Raw genomic sequence first — 19,158 nt, 5'->3', positions numbered from 1 at the left:
CACCTGAGGTCAGGAATTCAAGACCAGCCTGGCCAACATGGTGAAACCCCGTCTCTACTAAAAATACAAAATTTAGCCAGGCATAGTGGTGGGCACCTGTAATCCCAGCTACTCTAGAGGTTGAGGCAGGAGAATTGCTTCAATCCGGGAGGCAGAGGTTGCAGTGAGCCAAGATCGCGCCACTACACTCCAGCCTGGGCGACAGAGCAAGATTCTGTCTCAAAAAAAAAAAAAAAATTATAAAATTGCCCATAAATCTATCATTTGTAACCACTGTTAACTATAGTAGCTCATTTTAGTACATACAGCCTGCCTGTGTGTATATTAATAGGATGATACTGTATGTGTTCAGCAGTCTCTTACTTAACAAGAATTAACCATTTCCCAATAATATTAAACATTCTTTAATTTTAATTTGAATTTTTTTGAGATGGAATCTGACGGGCAGAGAGCAGTGGCACTAACATAGCTCAATGTGGCCTCCAATTCCTGGGCTCAATTGTCCTGCCTCAGCCTCCAAAGTGGCTGGGGCTACAGGTGTGAGACACTGTGCCTAGCCCATTTTCCTACATTTTTTGTAGATACGGGGTCTCACTTTGTTGCCCAGCTGTTCTTGAACTCCTGGGCTCAGGTGATCTTCCCACTTCTGCCTCCCAAAGCGCTGGAATTACAGGTGTGAACCACTGCACCCAACCTAATTTAATTTTAATGGCTACGTAGAATAACGTATAAATGAGAGACTGTTATGTACCAAGACAGTGTTTGAATCTGGTGGGTGTAATGTTGATCACTTCAAACTTAGCTTTTTTTCTGAGACTGAAGTGATATACAAATAATTTCATAATATAGATCTACCATAATTTATCTGTATTATGGAACCTTTAGGCTTTTTAGTGGTTTTCTTTATTAGAAAAATGTTTTTCTAATAAAGGGTTGTCCTCTTACTTTCTTGATGGTGTCCTTTTTTAAGCACAGAAGTTTTAATTTTGATGAAGTCCAATTTATGTAAGTCATATGCTGCATAATGATGTTTTGGTCAATGATAAACACATACACAACAGTGGTCCCAAGAGATTATAAGACTGTATTTTCACTGCACTTTTTCTATGTTTAGATATGTTTAAATACACAAGTACAATTGTGTTACAATTGTTACAGTATTTAGTACAGTAACATGCTGCACAGGTTTGTAGCCGAGGAGCAATTGACTATACCATGTAGTCTAGGTTTGTAGTAGGCTGTACCACATTGGATTGTGTAAGTAGGCAATGATGTTTGTACATGACAAAATCACCTAGCCATGTCTTTGTCAAAAAATATTGTTAAGTGGCGCATGACTAAGAAATCATTGTCTTATTCAAGGTCATAAAGATTCACTCTTGTGTTTTTTCCTAAGAGTTTTATAGTTTTAGCTCTTACATTTAGATCTATGACCTATTGTTTGTTAATTATCATACAGTTGTTCCTCAGTATCTGTTTGGTATCGGTTCCAAGACCGCTTGCAGATGCTTAGATCTGCAGATGCCCAAGTCCCTGATGTAAAATGGCATAGTATTTGAATGTTGAATATAACCTAGTACGTCCTCCTATATACTTTAAGTCATTTCTAGATTACTTATAATGCTTAATACAATGTAAATGCTATGTAAATAGTTGTTATACTGTATTTTAAGAATATGTATTTTAAAAATTGTTGTATTGTTATTTTTTCTGAATATTTTCAATCCACTGTTGGTTGAATCCACAAATGTGGAACCCGTGCAGACAAAGGGCTAACTGCATATGGTGTGAAGCCAGGGTCCAGCTTCATTCTTTTGCATTCCTTTTGCATGTTGATCCAGTACCATTTTTGAAAAGACTATTTTTTCCCCTTTGAATGGTCTTGGCACCCTTATCAAAGTCATATAGTTACCTTTTAACTTTTCATTTGGCTACTTTACCAAATTCTCTTTTTTAAATTTTTTATTATGAAAATTTTCAAATGTATGGACAAGTAGAAAGAGGCTAATATAATAAATACCCATGCACATGGCATCTTGGTTTGGTAATTAATATTTTGATAAATTTGCTTCATACACATACATACACATCTAAGTACCTTAACATTTCTGACACCTAATGTTTCACACTAAAATATTTCAGTGTGTTATCTCTAAGAATTCAGATGTTTCCTATTTAATTCTAATACTATTAACACATGTAACAAAATTGTCAGTAATTCCCAAATATTATCTAAAATATCTACCCCACACTCAAATTTCCCCTATTGCCTTACAAAATGGTATTTATTAAGCTCTTTTATTTAAACCAGAATCCCGTCAAAGACCATTGTATTTGATAATGATGTATCTTATGTCATCTGGAATGGCCAACAACTCCACCTCCCTCCCTTCTTCCTGATGAATTTGACTGGTTAAAGAGGCAGGTATTTTATCCTGTAACATTTCCTACCTTCTGAATTGGCCCCATTGCATCTGGATGTCATTTACCATATTTCTTTATCTCCTGTATTTCACATAACCTGGACGTTAGATTTAAAGGACTGATAAGATTCCAGTTAAATATGTTTGGCCAGAATATTTTATAGATAATGCCATGTATTTTATATTGCATCAGGGGCACGTAAAGTCTGGTTGCCTCATTCTTGGTATGCTGAAATTGAGCACTTGGCTAAGAAGCTGACAACCTAATCATTCCTTTGTGAAGATTTTTGTTGTTTTGCTTTTCCCTTGAACAAGTAATCTGTGGGTGGATGTCAAGCAAAATCATTATCCTTTTTGATCCTTGAAGTATATCTATCTTAACTTTGGCCAGTGGGAACTCTTTTAAATTGGTTCCTGTGTCCTTTTGTTACAATCCATTAGCATTTGAAAGTTTCTTTATATTTTGACACAAGATGGTTCAGGCTCATTTTTATAAATTTCTTATTCCGGACCTGGAATCAGCCATTTCTCAAGGAGCCCTAACACCTGCCATTGGACAGTGGTGTTTACAGACCATAATCTGGATGCTAGGACTTCTCAGTTGATTCTTTCAGAAGTTTCTCAAGAAATAATCAATAAATAATGGTAGTTTTAATTCCCCTTTTCAAGTATCCATAGCTTGTTTTTTCTTTTTGTCTTCTGCATTAGATAAAATTTCTGAAATCACATTTCTGTAGTCCCTTATGCTGTTCCATACTTTGTCTTTGCCTCTAGTGTTGGTTAAAGGTATGAGGTTTGATTAAAGGTATGAGGTTTCAGGTATGAGGTATGATTTCGGTGAGATAATATAATGTTTGTTATGTTAATGGTGTATCCTATTCTTAGATTACTAGCATTTATGAAATTACCTCCTTTGAATTATTGAAGTCATAAATTACATTAATAGGTTTTCAGTATACTGATGCATTTCTGAATCCTGGTCAGTTCATGGTGTATCATTCTTTTATTCTACCACTGATTTGCTGTGCTAGAATTTTACTTAGGATCATTTGTTCAGATGCCGTATTGCTCTGGAGAAATATGAGATCCTGCTGTTACTCACCTGGATCACGCCACGTGCCATTGCACTTCCAAGGGTCTGTCCTAGGAACTTCTAATTTAGTATTTGAAACCACTGTTTGTTTCCTTTGTCAAAGAAATTTGGTACACATGGCGTATCTTTTTCACACAGCAGTCATGGAGCAGTTACCTGATACACTTTTTTAAAATTAAACTTTTTATTTTAGTTTTTAATTTGCAGAAAGGGTTAATTTGCAGAAAGGTTCCAAGAATAGTAGAGAATCCTCTATATTTCAGACCTAGGTTCCCCTGTTGTAAACATCTTAAAATATACTATGGTATATTTGTCACAACTAGTGAATTAATATTGATACTGAATCAATATTGAATTTATTGTTACTGAAGTCCCTACTTTGTTCAGATTTTCTTAATTTTTTTTCTAACACGCTTTTTCTGTTCTAGAATCCCATCCAGTTTACTACGTTACATTTAGTCATCATAACTTCTTAGGTTTCTCTTGGGTGTGATGTTTCTCAGACTTGACTTGTTTTTGATGACCTTAACAGTTTTGAGGAGTACTAGTTATATATTTGGTAGAATGTCTTTCAACTTGTTGTGTGTTTGGGGAGAAAAACCCCAGAAGTAAAGTGCCATTCTTGTCACATCATATCAAGAGTATAGGCTATTAAGATGATTTGTTTTGTTTGTTTTTTTGAGACAGGGTCTCATTCTGTCACTTAGGCTGGAGTGCAGTGGCACAGTCACCGCTCACTGCAGCTTCGACCTTCCCAGGCTCTGGTGATCCTCCCACCTTTGTTTCCCCAGTAGCTGGGACTACAAGCACAAGACACCACGGCTAGCTAGTTTTTGTGTTTTTTGCAGAGATGAGGTTTTGCCATGTTGCCAGGGCTGGTCTCGAACTCTTGGGCTCAAGTGATCGTCCCGCCTCAGCCTCCCAAAGTGCTGGGATTACAGACAGTGAGTCACTGTGCTGGCCATGATTTGTCAGTGATGATGCTAATCTTGATACCTGGCTGAGGTAGTACTTGTCCATTTTCTTCACCATAAAATTATACTTCCTCCCCTCTTTTCCATACTGTACTCTTTAGAAGAAAGTTTTACAATGCAGAGCCCACACTTAAGGATCAGGAGGTATGCTCCACTTCTTTGAGAAGGAAATGTCACATAAATTATTTACAGTCCTTTTATATGGCAAATTTGTTTGTTCCTCCCTATTTATTTAATCATTTATATCAGTATGGACTCATGGGTATTTATTTTATACTATGCGTCATAATCCAATAAAACATGTTTTTTTGCTCAAATTGTTCTGAGTTTAACCATTGGGAACTCTTTCCACTGGCTCTTCTGTTCCTTTGCCATGCTCCCATCATTTGTATTTTAAGCAATTACTTACTTTCTGGCACTACAAAGTGCTCTGGGCTCTTTCCCTGTCCCATTCCTAGAATCAACATTTCTCCAAGGAGCCCTGACTGATGTGCTTTTGATTGGTCTGGAGGGTGACTACTACCTCTTTGAGGTGCCTCCTGGGACCCTCAAAATATTAACTTTTATACTCTCTGTAGCCTGTATTTTAAGCCAGAATATTCGAAGTACACTAAAGAAATTTGTTGAAAATCTATGCAACCATTTTTACATTATATACTAGCAAATAAACAATCTTTAATTTCTATAATTAAAGATTTTCCTTTAATTTCTATAATTTTCTATAATTTTCCATTTTCCTCAGTGATATTGTTGATTGATTTCTATAATTTTCCATTTTCCTCAGTGATATTGTTGATTGATTTGTAGTTTTCTTTCTTTGCTGCGTTTCAGTATCAGGGTTATACCATTTTTAAAAATTTAATATAATTTTTTTTTTGAGAGAGTCTCGCTCTGTTGCCCAGGCTGGAGTCCAGTGGCACAATCTTGGCTCACTGCAGCCTCCGCCCCCATGGTTCAAGTGATTCTCCTGCTTCAGCCTCCCAAGGAGCTGGGATTATAGGAATGCTCCACCACATCCAGCTAATTTTTGTATTTTTACTAGAGATGGGGTTTCACCATGTTGGCCAGGCTGGTCTCGAACTCCTGACCTCAAGCATTCTGCCCTCCTTGGCCTCCCAGAGTGCTGGGATTACAGATGTGAGCCACGGCACCTGGCCTGTACCATCTTTATGAAGTGAATTATGAAGCTTTCCAACCTTTTTTATTTTGTAGAACAGTTGAAATATCACAACAATATACTAAGTTCTTAGATTGAAACTATTTTTAAATCACAAAGACAGTATATGTTTACTGTATAAAATTTCAAAAATCCCAATAAAAGAAAAAAAAAGAATTGAAAGTTCAGCCATGCTTGTATCATTCCACAGGTTCATATTTTTAAGAACATATTAAATGTTACCTATTTTTCATAATAATGTTAACAACCACAATCAACAGTTGTTGAGCTCTGTTGTGTGTTGAAAAATCTCTGAACTGAGAGTCAGAAAACCTAGATCCTCATTTATGTTATCCACCTCAAGTTTTGTGGGCCTCCGTCTTCGGTCCTAGAATTGACATCTGATGTCCCTACTGGTTCTAAGTTTGCTTATTTTATTTCACACAAAAATAATCTCATTGCTTTATTTGAAGGATGGCACCAGATTTCATTTCTTATATCATGCTTTGCCTCTTGTCCTCTGTGCCTTGTGCTAGCCTGTGATTGCTCCCTTGTACCCCTTCTGCTGACTTCACATCTGCCCTGCTAGACTCGGCACTCCATGTGCTGGCTGTTGAGGTTCAATGGTAGCGTCCTGGATGTGCCATGTAGTTCAAGGGTAAACGTAGGTCAAACAGATGAACTAAAACACATGCAGTCCAGTATGATTAAAGCAATCTTGTGAAGGTAGTCAACTGTTAGAAACTATTGAACATACTCACATTTTTTAATTCACAGAAAAAACATTTTTGATAGTCATAAAAGTAGTTTAGGATTAAAAACAACTTATATATAACTTTACTTCAAAAGTGCTTTCTTCTATTAATCTCATTTATTTCTGATAAAAATTCTGGAATTAAGTGTTCCCGAGGAAACAGTCTCAGGGAGGTAATATGATTTGTTTAAGGTAACATATTAAATGGCAAATCTACAAATCAAACCAATTCTTGTCTTTTATGTAATACCAGCATTCTTTAACCACATATACTTGCATGTAGAGAAAATATTTCACAAGTTAGATATTTATCAATTTATGTAGCTCTTTTTGTGTTAAAATGTAGGCATTTGAAGATAGATAGGTAGATATATATATATATATAAAACCAACAGCTCCTGTGATTTGCAATATCAGCGTTATTTTGGGGATAATGTTAACAGTATTATATTGATTCTTTGAAAAGTAGCAATTGAGGGCAAAATAGGTAAGTACTTTGAATTTTGATAAAAGACAGTGAATGCCACTCAGCCCAGGTTAAAGTATTAGCCCATATTAAAGACTACAATGTTGCAGTGCCTTTGAGTGCTACCAGGTGGCGTGAGTGCACCACACAGCTGTTGCTGAAATATTTATGATTTTTGGCATAAACTCCATATAGTTTTTGAACATTAAAATGTATGTTAATGTGAGTTTTAAATGAATGTGAATGTGATCTTACATTACATTGTTACAGTAATGACCAGCTTTGCTGCCTTTTTTTGGACCACTTCTTATATAAAAAGCTACAATACTTTAAGCTTTTGAAACTTTTAAATTTAGTGTTAAACATTATTATGATTTCATCGAAGGGAGGTTTAAAAAAAGCAAAATCATGACATTCTCACTATCCTAATGTAAAATCTATTCATTTTTCTCTCCTTACTCCCTCTGTATACATGCATATGTGCATATATTTGTGTATTCATAATCATAATAAAGGTATATTTTATTTTTTGTAAAAAATTCTTCATGTTTGTTTTAATCAGAGTATAAAATGGCTTATTTTATCTATCAAGTCAGTAACCTGGTGGTTGATACATTCTCTTTCCAGAAGACTGGTGATTCACATTGTCTAATTGAGAGTTAGTAATCAGTATTCATATTACTTGAGTTATTTTTAAGAGTGCATTTGTATTTATCTATTTTCTCTAGTTCAAATACAAAATACAAAAATTTACAGTGCTTTGAAAAACAATATATCCTTGCTTTTAAAAATTTATGTATTCATTCCACAAGTATTTATTGCATGCATTTTAAGTGTTAAGCCATTGCCAAGAACAAGATAGACATCATTCTTGCCCTCAAGGGTTTCAATTCAGTGAGAAAAAAATGGGAAAATAAATAGGCTACTATACTTTGATGTCTTGAGGGAAGTGTACAGGGTTATTGAAGCTACAGAAAACCAAACAGATTTCAAAATCCTATTTAGCCTTTTTTCTTCATATAGTTACAGCTCTTTTTTTATTCTTAGTGCTCTCCCTGGAAGATTAATCTTTACCTTATTTAATTGTATTCCGGTATCTAACCTAACCTATCTTCTTTTTATTTTTTTTGAGTCTGAGTTTTGCTCTTGTTGCCCAGGCTGGAGTGCAATGGCGCGATCTCAGCTCACTGCAACCTCCGCCTTCTGGGTTCAAGCGATTCTCCTGCCTCAGCCTCCTGAGTAGCTTGGATTACAGGCATGTGCTACCACGACCGGCTAATTTTGTATTTTTAGTAGAGATGGAGTTTCTCCATGTTGGTCAGGCAGGTCTCGAACTCCCGACCTCAGGTGATCTGCCCACCTCAGCCTCCCAAAGTGCTGGGATTAGAGGCGTGAGCCACTGTGCCCAGCCTATCTTCTTGTATCAAACATATTCATCTCTAGATAATACCTTTAGCCCATGCCCTTATTCTCTGCAAATTAAAAAGTGTGTTCTTTTGGTCTTGCACTTCCTAAAATATGTCTAAGGAAGACTAGGGTTGTGAACTGTCCCTTGAAAAGTGGAATCTGAGGTCAAATAAATTTGAGAATCATTGCATATTAACCCTACATTTTGAAATTTCAAGATGCTTATTAGCATATTATCTGTTCTAAGAAATACTACCTTAAAAAACCCAATTTACCTCGGCATTTCCTAAACATTTTCAACCGAAAGAGCCTTTAAAAAAAATTCTTCTTAGCCTGTGGGACTAGTGTTTTGAGAAATGTTGAGCTAAATGAATTTTTTAAGTGTTTCCTTCCCTAATGCTGTATTCCAGCTTCCATGAGATATCTGTAGCTTTTTAAAAAATCTTGTTGCAATGATACAAGTCTCATAATTGCATGGTAGAAATTTCTTTAAGCTCTTATGTTTTATCTATTTATTTCTATATTCCAACTTTACTAACACTAATTGAGTTTAATTCTATTAGTGCTACTCATAAGCACCATAATTTCATTTATTTACCAGATAATGTCATTAGTTCTTTCAGGGAAGGCACTAATGCCCAGAACTTTCAAAGAGCTTCAAACAGTATGTTCCCCTCCCTTTTTTTGTTTCCATGAGTAAGATCAGAGTTTATAATATGTCCCAACTGCTTGCTCTGTGTAGAAAGGAGTTTGAAAAGCTTTCTTTTTAGTGGATTTAATGTTAATAGGAATAACACTGCTACCTTTTTTTTCACTAAACAATTATATGAAATTATTTTTTCAAATAGCTTTTCTTATTTTTAAGGTAAAGCTTTCCAGTTTGAATTTAGATGACCACGCAAAGAAGAAATTAATTAAACTTGTAGGAGAGCGATACTGCAAGACCACGGATGTGCTTACCATAAAAACAGATAGGTAATGGAAAAACAGTTCAGCCTACTGGTCACATGAGTTTCCCCATTGTCTTTCAATTCCTTGGCAGTCCTTTTTAAAGAAATTTTGTTGAAGACGGGGGAGGGGGTAGCCTTTTCTTATTAAGCAGAGTTCTCTAATTCATAGTTTTAATGTCCTCATACTAGCCTACTATTGCCATGATCTTTATGCAGAGGCATGCTTAGCTAATTTAATGTTATTTTTAACCTTTATTTTAATATGTCCATGTATATAAAACTCAAGAGAGATATTAGAAGAAAAAAGTGTGATTTGCTAGTGATTAATGCTTAAGCAGGCTTTTATACATTCAAAGCATATAAAAATCTTATAGTTCAAAAGTAAAATTATTAAATGGTCTATGTGGAATTGATCAAAGCACATTTGTAAATAATCAAAATCTCAGAGGCAGGACAGATGTTTATAAAGGCAATACTAAATCTATCATACATGAATTTATAAATTGGGTCATTTCTATTTGAAGTAAAGAAAGGTTATTGGTATGTTTTCACTACATGGCTATTTTATTTTTAGAATTATACTTTAGCTGTTTCCAAATTATGTCAAAATATAAAAGACCCACTTTTAGAGATAACTAAGTGGACCAATCTGCTGTCTTCCTGCCCGTCCCTGTGTGAAAGCATTTGGAGTTGTCAGTTTTGATTAGGTCTCATGATTCACAGTGGTGGGAAGAAGGAGCCTGACACATGCAGAGACTGCAACAGTGTGGAGGCAGAAACAGCCATGGGGCCATGGTTTGTGATTATTACCATATGGGAGAAAGTAGATTTGAACTATATTAGGAATAGTCCTTTTACTATCTTTAGATAATGTTGGCTTTTCTAGTTCATGCAACTTAAACGCCTTTAAAATGTTATTGTGTGAAATTCTGTGAGTATCCAATAATGTTGCTTTTTTTTTTTTTTTTTTTTTAAGCTAGTTTTACAAGTCTTAGTGTATGGCTATGTTTTATGGTAATTATTTAGAGTAGAGGACTTAAATAAATATAAGTACAGAATAAGCAGTATAGTTGAAGTTATTTGTCATATGATGGTTTTATTTGATATTTAAAGAAATTGGAAGTAATTGTATCTTTCTGTGTATTATTTCATTATCCTTAAAGCTCAATGTGTCATCTCATGTATGTAGACGTTTTACCTAATTTTAGGTTATTAGTTTCATTTTAAATACAGCAGCAACAGCACGGCATTGTATAGTGTAACTCACTTTTAAAAGAATCAGCGTAACTCATTTTTAAAAGAATCAGCTCTAGGAAAACCAAGGTTAACATCTATCATCTTTCTATACCTATGTCTTATTTATATTTTTAAATTTTTTTAGAGATTGAGTCACTCACTCTGTCACCCAGGCTGGAGGTCAGGGGCACAGTCATAGCTCACTGAAGCCTTGAACTCCTGGGCTTATGCAGTCTCCTGCCTCAGTTTCCCAAGTAGCTATGACTACAGGTGTGCAGCACCATGCTTGGCTAATTTTTTAATTTTTGTAGAAACAGGGTTTTGCTGTGTTGACCAGGCTGGTCTCAAACTCCTAGCCTCAAGCAACCCTCCCACCTCGCCCTCTGGGATTACAGGCATGAGCTACCATGCCCAGCCCTATGTCTACTTTGTAGGTGAACTCATCAGATATATTCATGCTATTTGGCAGATTCTTGGCACTGAGATGGTGAAGGGAACTTGGATTGGACACAATCATAGTAAAAGTAGCGTAAAGCTATTGTCATATACAAATAACTCCATTACTAATGAAAACAAAGAGATACTCGAAATAAAGTTAAAATAACACCAATATTTAGCTTCCTCAAGTAATGAACTACAAAGACTATTTTTATTCCAAAAACAGTTTTCCTAAAGCAGAGAAGGAATATCTGAAAGCATTGTCTTCTGTATTTAGTATATTGCATATTTTGCAAATTATTCTGTATACTGAGTTTTTAGAATTTTGACTTCTCCCGCTTTCTCTTTAATAGGTGCCCTTTAAGGAGGCAGAACCGTGATTATGCAGTGTATCTACTAACAGTGTTATACCATGAGTCTTGGGTAAGTGTGTGTGAATATTTAATGATTTTGTCAGTGTAATTTAGATGATGTTAACCTTTCAAAATACTCTGTGTGGCAAGTACTCAGTTGAGTATTTTGTGAACTGCTAAATAATCTAAGTATGTATGAAATGTCATAGGTAGCTTCTACTGACTTTAAAAGTGAAGTAGGATTTGAAATACGATTATTCGGTTCATCTCAGGACCTTGCTGAAATCATATTCCTAAAATGCCTTGAAACTTCAGAGTTTTTGACTTTGGTTTTTTTTTTTTTTTTGACTTTGGGTGAAAGTTGTTAGCCATGAAGAGAATAATAATTATTGTATAGTTTGAGAATTTATAATTCATCCTCTTTAAATTGCAGAGCAAAACTTTATAGAAAGGTATTTTAAATGTTTATTGGAATTTTTATTGAACACATAACATTTTGTGTGAACATTTGACTGTTATACATTAGGGACAACTAAGGGCAGTTAATTATAGCTTGAGTATTCTTTATCCAAAATGCTTGGGACCAGAAGTGTTTCAGATTTTAGGTTTTTTCAGGTTTTGGAATATTTGCATATTAATGTATAATGAGATACCTTGAGGATGGGACCCACGTCTAAACAGGAAATTCATTTATGTTTCATATACACTTTATACACATAGCCTAAAGGTAATTTTATACAATATTTTCAGTAATTGTGTGCATGAAACAAAATTTGACCATGCTCCATCACATGAGATCGGGTGTAAATTTTCCATGTGTGAGTCATATCCGTGTTCAAAAAGTTTTGGATTTTCAAGCATTTCAGATTTTGGATTTTCAGATTAGGAATGCTAACTGTGTTTAAATAGTATTAAAAATACTCGAGTCTGAATGTATGGAGTTTTCATATAAGTATATACATTTATAAGGAAGATTTCACTATGTCTGAGCAACAGCTCATCTGATTTGAAGTTGGTAGCTAATATGTTTAGGTAACTCAAAGTTTGAAATAGTAATTTTTAAAATTAAAATAATTTTAGGTATGCATTTGAATTAAATTTTTTGTGCCTTACCCAACACAGGGGAACTCAATAGCATTTCATACTAGGAATATTCAAAGGAATAAAGATAGCTGGAGAAAGGGGTCATGTTCTTTAGAAAGGACTTCATATGTCAATGTCTACAGAAACAGTGAAAAAAGGAAAAAGTAAAGAAAAATTGAAAAAGATAAATAAAATTTTTCATATGGAAGAGGGTTTACATTTGTTTTTAATGACTCTTAGAGATACAACAAGGTAGAAATAATAGTAAGACAGAGACAGACTTCAGTTTACTAAGTGAGAACTTTTTTTTTTTTTTTTAAGTCTTGCTCTGTTGCCCAGGCTGGAGTGCAGTGGTACAATCTCAGCTCACTGCATCCTCCGCCTCCCAGGCTCAAGTGATTCTTCTGCCTCAGCCTCCTGAGTAGCTGGGACCACAGGCATGCACCACTACCGCCTGGCTAATTTTTGTACTTTTAGTAGAGACGAGGTTTTGCCATTTTGGCCAGGCTGGTCTCGAACTCCTGACCTCAGGTGATCCACCGACCTTGGCCTCCCAAAGTGCTGGGATTATAGGTGTGAGCCACCATGCCCAGCCCTCCCAAAGGGGAACTTTCTAAGAGAGCCACCATAAGATGCAATGAGCTACTTCAATAGGTAGAAGACATTCTGTCCATTGGCCATTTAGTGAAGATAGGCCAAAAATGTATGCTCCCAGAATAGGTAGTTAAATTCCATGGCCTTTGGAACCTCCTTTCAGCCCGAGTTACTGTGATTCTGTGAGTACATGCAGCTGTTCTCTAAACTGCTCACAGCTCTTCCTTCATGTTATGATAAAAGAGTTTTAACACAAGAGGATGAATGGAAAGTGACAGAAAAAAAACTTGGTTGGGAGATTAGTAAATACAAAAAGTAGCTGGTAAGCTCTTCTCTTCTTTACAATTATTTCCATTATCATAATTTATCTGGATTTTCTAGTTCTGGCTTTAGGAACAACATCAGAATAGCAGTTAATCTCTCTTTCCTAACAATTGATTTTAGAAATGCCGTTGACTTAAGATAATTAAGTTTCCTTTTGAACCAGCAACAGGGCTGAAATAGCTACAGTTTTATGGCTGTTGCTGCTTAAAGAGTTAATAACGAACAATAAATACAACCCGTTTTGACTCTCTTATTTTGCCAGTATCTTATAAAATGAATTTGCCCCGAAGGAAATGATAGGCATAAATTCAGTGGAAGCTGATTTATGGGATTCTTTCTGTGGTTCCGTGACTTAGAATCCAAACAGGGTTGCCTTCTGGATTCACACAGAAGCCTTTGATCTTTAATGCTAATTACTTTGATGCCAGAATAAGTAGCCACATCCAACTGTCCAAACAAGCATGCTTGAAGAATTCTATATTAACATTGTTTCTTGGTCCTTTCTAAACAAGTACCATCAGTGAAGAAGATTTTGAATACAGATGAGCTGTGAAATTTTGCAGAGCTGCTAGAAAAAAATTTTTATTTAATTGAAATTCATTTTCTCTCACCAACATGGAATTCATACTTGAAATTGATGTTATCACCTGTTATTTAATCAAATAGAGAGCCTCTTTTTAATCCATTGCTTGATTTTTTATAGGCTAGTGTCTGAGCATTTAATATCCAAATACATGCTTCCCTCGGCTTTTTCTTTTTTTTCTTTGAGACAGGGTCTTGCTTTGTTGCCCGTGCTGGAGTGCAGTGGTATGATCATGGCTCACTGCAACCTTGGCCTCGTGGGTTCAAGTGGCCCTTCCACCTCTGTCTCCTGAAGAGTTGGGACTAAAGGTGCACGCCACCATGCCCAGTTAATTTTTGCATTTTTTTTTTTTTTTTGTAGAGACGGGATTTCACTGTGTTGCCCAGGTTGGTCTTGAACTCATAGGCTCAGGCAATCCATTCACCTTGGCCTCCCAAAGTGTTAGGATTATAGGCATGAGCCACTATGCCCTGCCTTCCCTTAGCTTTTTAACCTTCCCCTAGAGGTTACCTCTAAGTAGCACTGAGGGGAAAGTAGCTGGTATTTTTATGTAGCTTGTAGTACTGAAATCCCTCTGGAGAAATGATCATCTAGACTCTGGTAGAAGGATATTAGTGTTATATACTATTCAAAACAGTTTACTATAGAAGTGTCAAAGTAGACTTCAGTAAACAGACATCACAAAGCGTAAGCTTCAGGCATAAAGGCTTAGTAATACCTCAAAGAATAATTATTTCAGTGCTGGGAAGGTTAGATAAGAGTTGCATATTCACTGGACCATGCATTTATCCTTCAGCAGTTTAAAGAAGCAAGGAGGCTGGGAGCACTTTCGGAGGCCGAAGCAGGCAGATTGCCCAAGCTCAGGAGTTCGATACCAGCCTAGGCAACATGAGGAAACCCTGTCTCTACTAAAAATACAAAAAATTAGCCTAGTGTGGTAGTGGGTGCCTCTAGTCCTAGCTACTCGGGAGACTGAGGCATGATAATCGCTTGAACCTGGGAGTCGGAGGTTGCAGTGAGCCAAGATCGCACCATTGCACTCAGTCTGGGTGACAGAGTGAGACTCTGTCTCAAAAAAAAAATAATAATAATAATTTAAAAATAAGAAGCAAGGAGAGTTGTAGAGATTTGGTTTCCTATTTTAGTATTACATATTGTTAGCATTGGAATACATTTATAACCCTTGGGGCCAGACAGACATGGATTTGAATTCCAGGGCCATTACTTAGTACCTGTGTAATAGTCAGCCTCTGACTATTTAATCTCTGAGGTTCAGTTTTTTTCCTAAGGATTTTTGGATGGATCAGGGAGAATTCGCATAAAGTGTCTGACAAATAGTGGGCTCACCATAAGCGTCTGTAAATATTGTTGATATTAATAATAAAATAAGGAAATTTTTTTCTTAGAATTTTAAATTCATGGTTTCCCAATTTCTGTTAATATATACAGTTTACATTTAATTTGGCGGAGTTTGTACAAGTAAAGTCAGATCTATACTCTTCAGGATGTGTATCCTACTCACAATTCGACGTAATTGATGATAACACAACTTCCTTCATTTTAACTTTTTAGTGATTTTTTAAAAATTGAAACCTTCCGTAAATGATTGGGTTAAGAAATGATTGAATCATTTTGCAAAGTGACTTACACAAAAGATAAGCACAAATACTGGGAAAGAGAAAAAAACACTTGCTTTAGAAAAGTTAGAGATCTGAAATCAAATTTCAGAGATTCATGGATGATGCTGATATTGAATTACTAATGGTTGCTTTTTTACATTTTAAAACTTCAGCTATATTATTTGGATTTCATGATAGTCTTATTGCCAGAACTGTATCTAGCTTTGTAATAAATTGGTTCTGAAAAGTCATGTAACAAGTATTTCTAATTTAGCCAAGCAGTGTTGCACTCCTGTAGTCCCAGTTTCTCTGGAGTCTGGGGCAGGAGGATCTGTTGAGCCCAGGAATTCGAGTCCAGCTTGGGCAAGTAGCAAGATCCCCCACCTCTAAAAATAAAAATTAAAAAAGTCTAAGTTGGAGAATTTTATACTTACTAAGAGTTCATTTTAAAGGGGACATTATTACAGATACTTCTGATAAAAATGAATACTTTTGCAGAGCCATAATCACCACTTAATCTGTCAGATGTATGAGTTCATTTTGATTGTGTATGCCTACACACCTGCATTTCCACTTGAGAATGCTTGAGCAATGTTTGTTACGTTATTGTTCTCTTTTTGCATTCAACAACTATTTAGTTCTTGTGTACAAGATATGTTGCTAGGTGCCACTATCAAAATGAATGACCCCCTGCCTTAGGTACCTTGATTTCTGGAAGGAATCCGTTGATTATAATATAATCTGTTGAGTTTAATGGAAGTAGGAACACAGTGCTGTGAGAGCCACAGACAAGGGTTAACTCTCCCTGAAAACATCACAGGAATGATGATGGGTTTTAGAAGATGAATAGAAGTACGCAGTACAGAGTGGGTGAAGAACTTTCTAAGCCTTGTGAGTTTAAAGAGCAGGCAGAAGTTTGGTGTAGCAGGGGTATAGAACTGACAGGGCCAAGAAAGGAGGTGAAGCTGGCAGTAAGTCAGAGACAGGCTGTGAAGCTCGTCCTAGTGCTTATTTGCAAAATGTAGATTTGTAACCAGAGGGCAACATTGAGCTGATACAGTATTTTACTAGTCATTTGAAAAAGTGCTTCTCACTATTTTTGTTTTATTTTATTTTGGGGGCTTGTGTGTGTGTGTTTTACTAGACAATGTTAGAAGTTTATTTTCTCTTTGGAGACTGAGTTTTGCTTTATCACCCAGGCTGGAGTGCAGTAGCGCAATCATAGCTCACTGCATGCAGCCTCTACCTCCCAGGCTCAAACGATCCTCCCACCTCAGCCTCCCAAATAGCTGGGACCACAGGCAAGTGTCACCATGCGGAGCTAATTTTTTTATTTTTTGTAGAGATGAAGTCTCGCTCTGTTCACCACACTGTTCTCGAACTCCTGGGCTCAGGTGATCCTCCTGCCTCTGCCTCCCAAAGGGCTGGAATTACAAGCATGAGCCACCACATCTGGCCCCCTCTGAGTGTTTCACTGTTCATGAAACAGTAAACCATCCTGTGTCAAATGTCAAGTGCACGTTCGTTAAAAATGTTGCCCAGCAAATGTTGGCTGGGCACGGTGGCTCACGCCTATAATCCTAGCACTTTGGGAGGCTGAGGCAGGTGGATCACCTGAGGTCAGGAGTTTGAGACCAACCTGGCCAACATGGTGAAACCCTGTCTCTACTAAAAATACAAAAATTAGCTGGGTGTGGTGGTGGGCACCTGTAATCCCAGCTACTTGGGAGGCTGAGGCAGGAGAATGGCTTGAACCCAGGAGGCGGAGGTTGCAGTGAGCCGAGATGGCGCCACTGCACTCCAGCCTGGGCAACAAGAGTGAAACTCCGCCTCAAAATAAATAAATAAATAAAATAAAAACGGCAAATGTTTATTAATTGTCTATTTGCTTTGGATATGAAGGTTAATAAATCGTGGGAAAACCATTGTCTCCAATTGAGGAACACTCTAGTGGGAGCAAGGAGGTATAATAATAAATATCACAAAAGTGTTAAGATTATCTTAGTTTGAGCTATCATAACAAATTACCATAGACTGAATAGCTTAAACGACAGAAATTTATTTCTCACAGTTCCAGAGGCTGAGGAGTTGACCAGGGTGCCAGGATGGTTGGATTAGGGTAAGGGCCCTTCTCCTGGTTTGCATATGGCTATCGTCTTACTGTGTCCTCACTTGGTGGAGAACAGAGAGAGAGGAAGGAAATTCTCTCCTGTCTCTCGTATTGAGGATTGGAATTCCAATATCTGAATTTGGTGGGGGGACACAAACATTTGGTCGGTAGCACAGGTTGTATAATTTACCATTTCATGTTTAATTCTTCTCTACTTCTTCATATGTATCTTTCAAGACCTCGACCTGCTTTGAGGCTGTTAGTGTTTGTCTGACTTCCGCTTTGTATAGATAGCAAGTTACTCTGTTGTATTTTATTTTCTATGCTGGTCAGTGGAACACCTGACTGCAGTTAGCTGTCTTAGTCACGGATTGTTCCATGTATGTTTTCTTTTTCTAACTTTAGGGCCTCATTAGCAGGGATCTGACCTATTGTACTTTGTACTTCAAACTGTCTAGGTCAGTGCTAGGTAAGAATACTAAATGTTTCATAGCAACTATTGAGGCTGGGCGCACTGGCTCACGCCTGTAATCTGAGCAGTATGGGAGGCCGAGGCAGGCAGATCACTTGAGGCCTGGAGTTCGAGATCAGCCTGGCCAACACAGCAAAACCTCATCTCTGCTAAAAATACAAAAAACAATTAGGAAGTGTTTTAAAAGGTATTCGAATTCTACATTACTTTGTAAGTTCGCCACAAATACTTGCTTCTGTGAGTTCAGTTCATGATGCAAATTTACAGTCAGCAATGTTAATAGAATCTACATTCTAAAAAAGAACTGGCTCTTCCTGGCAAGATGCATCTCTTTAACATGAAGCGTATGTTTTTATTTAACACTTTATGCATAAACTTACTAATGTTACAGTGTTTGTTAAACAACTAACTATATGCATGCATTGAATTCCCGTGAGTCCGAGCATTAGTGGTTGGCCAGTAATGGTAAAGAATAACTACATGCCACAGTTTTACTTGATTTCAGACAAATACATCTGGCCTTTGTTCTAAAAAGTAGACCTGTGATGTTGCTGTGAGAGTTAACTGGGTCTCTGTCTCTGACTTTCTTTTTTTTTGTTTTTTTAACTCTGTGCTGCTTCAGTGATCACTTTGCATTAACATAAAAAAGACACCAGAAAGGGGGTTGAAGTAGTTGTTCCATCTCTCCCCGACAACACACAGTGAGGTGGGGTCTCACTCTGTCGCCTACCCTGGAGTGCAGTGGTGTGATCTTGGCCCACTGCAGCCTCTGCCTCCCAGGCTCAAGTGATCCTCCCCACTCAGCCTCCCGAGTAGGACTACAGGCGTGTCACCATGCCCAGCATGTTCCGTCTTTTAAAAGTGCTTCAAAATACTTTTTCTTTTTCTTTTTCTTTTTCTTTTTTTTTAAACACAAAGCATTTAGTGCAGCCATCCATTTTAAATTAGGGCTAACTTTAAAGGTCAGGAATCAAACAGCTTATCTTATTATATAGCCTTTTCATTTTATCCACTGAGAAAGTAAGATTTAGAGGAAAGGTCAGGTACTTTGCCCAAGGTTACAGAACTTTTTAGTGGAGGAACTCAGACCTGAACTGCAGCTTCAGCGTACCATATTCTTTCC

The 19,158-nt window shown here is 36.8% G+C and overlaps 1 protein-coding gene across 3 annotated transcripts in view; it reads left to right on the top strand.

Moving 5' to 3' along the window:
* The window catches only part of LOC105492169 (mitochondrial ribosomal protein S35), a 42,364-nt gene that overhangs the window by 13,580 nt on the left and 9,626 nt on the right, over window positions 1-19,158 (top strand). For all 3 annotated transcript variants that reach the window (XM_011759163.3, XM_011759166.2, XM_011759164.3), the window contains 2 exons: window positions 9,139-9,248; window positions 11,251-11,320. In XM_011759163.3, coding sequence (XP_011757465.2) covers window positions 9,139-9,248; window positions 11,251-11,320 — 180 coding nt within the window. The remainder of the gene's footprint in view (window positions 1-9,138; window positions 9,249-11,250; window positions 11,321-19,158) is intronic.

Source organism: Macaca nemestrina, chromosome 10, assembly GCF_043159975.1.
Source record: "Macaca nemestrina isolate mMacNem1 chromosome 10, mMacNem.hap1, whole genome shotgun sequence".
NCBI classification, from domain to species: domain Eukaryota; kingdom Metazoa; phylum Chordata; class Mammalia; order Primates; family Cercopithecidae; genus Macaca; species Macaca nemestrina.
This window is presented reverse-complemented; position numbering and strand designations above follow the sequence as displayed.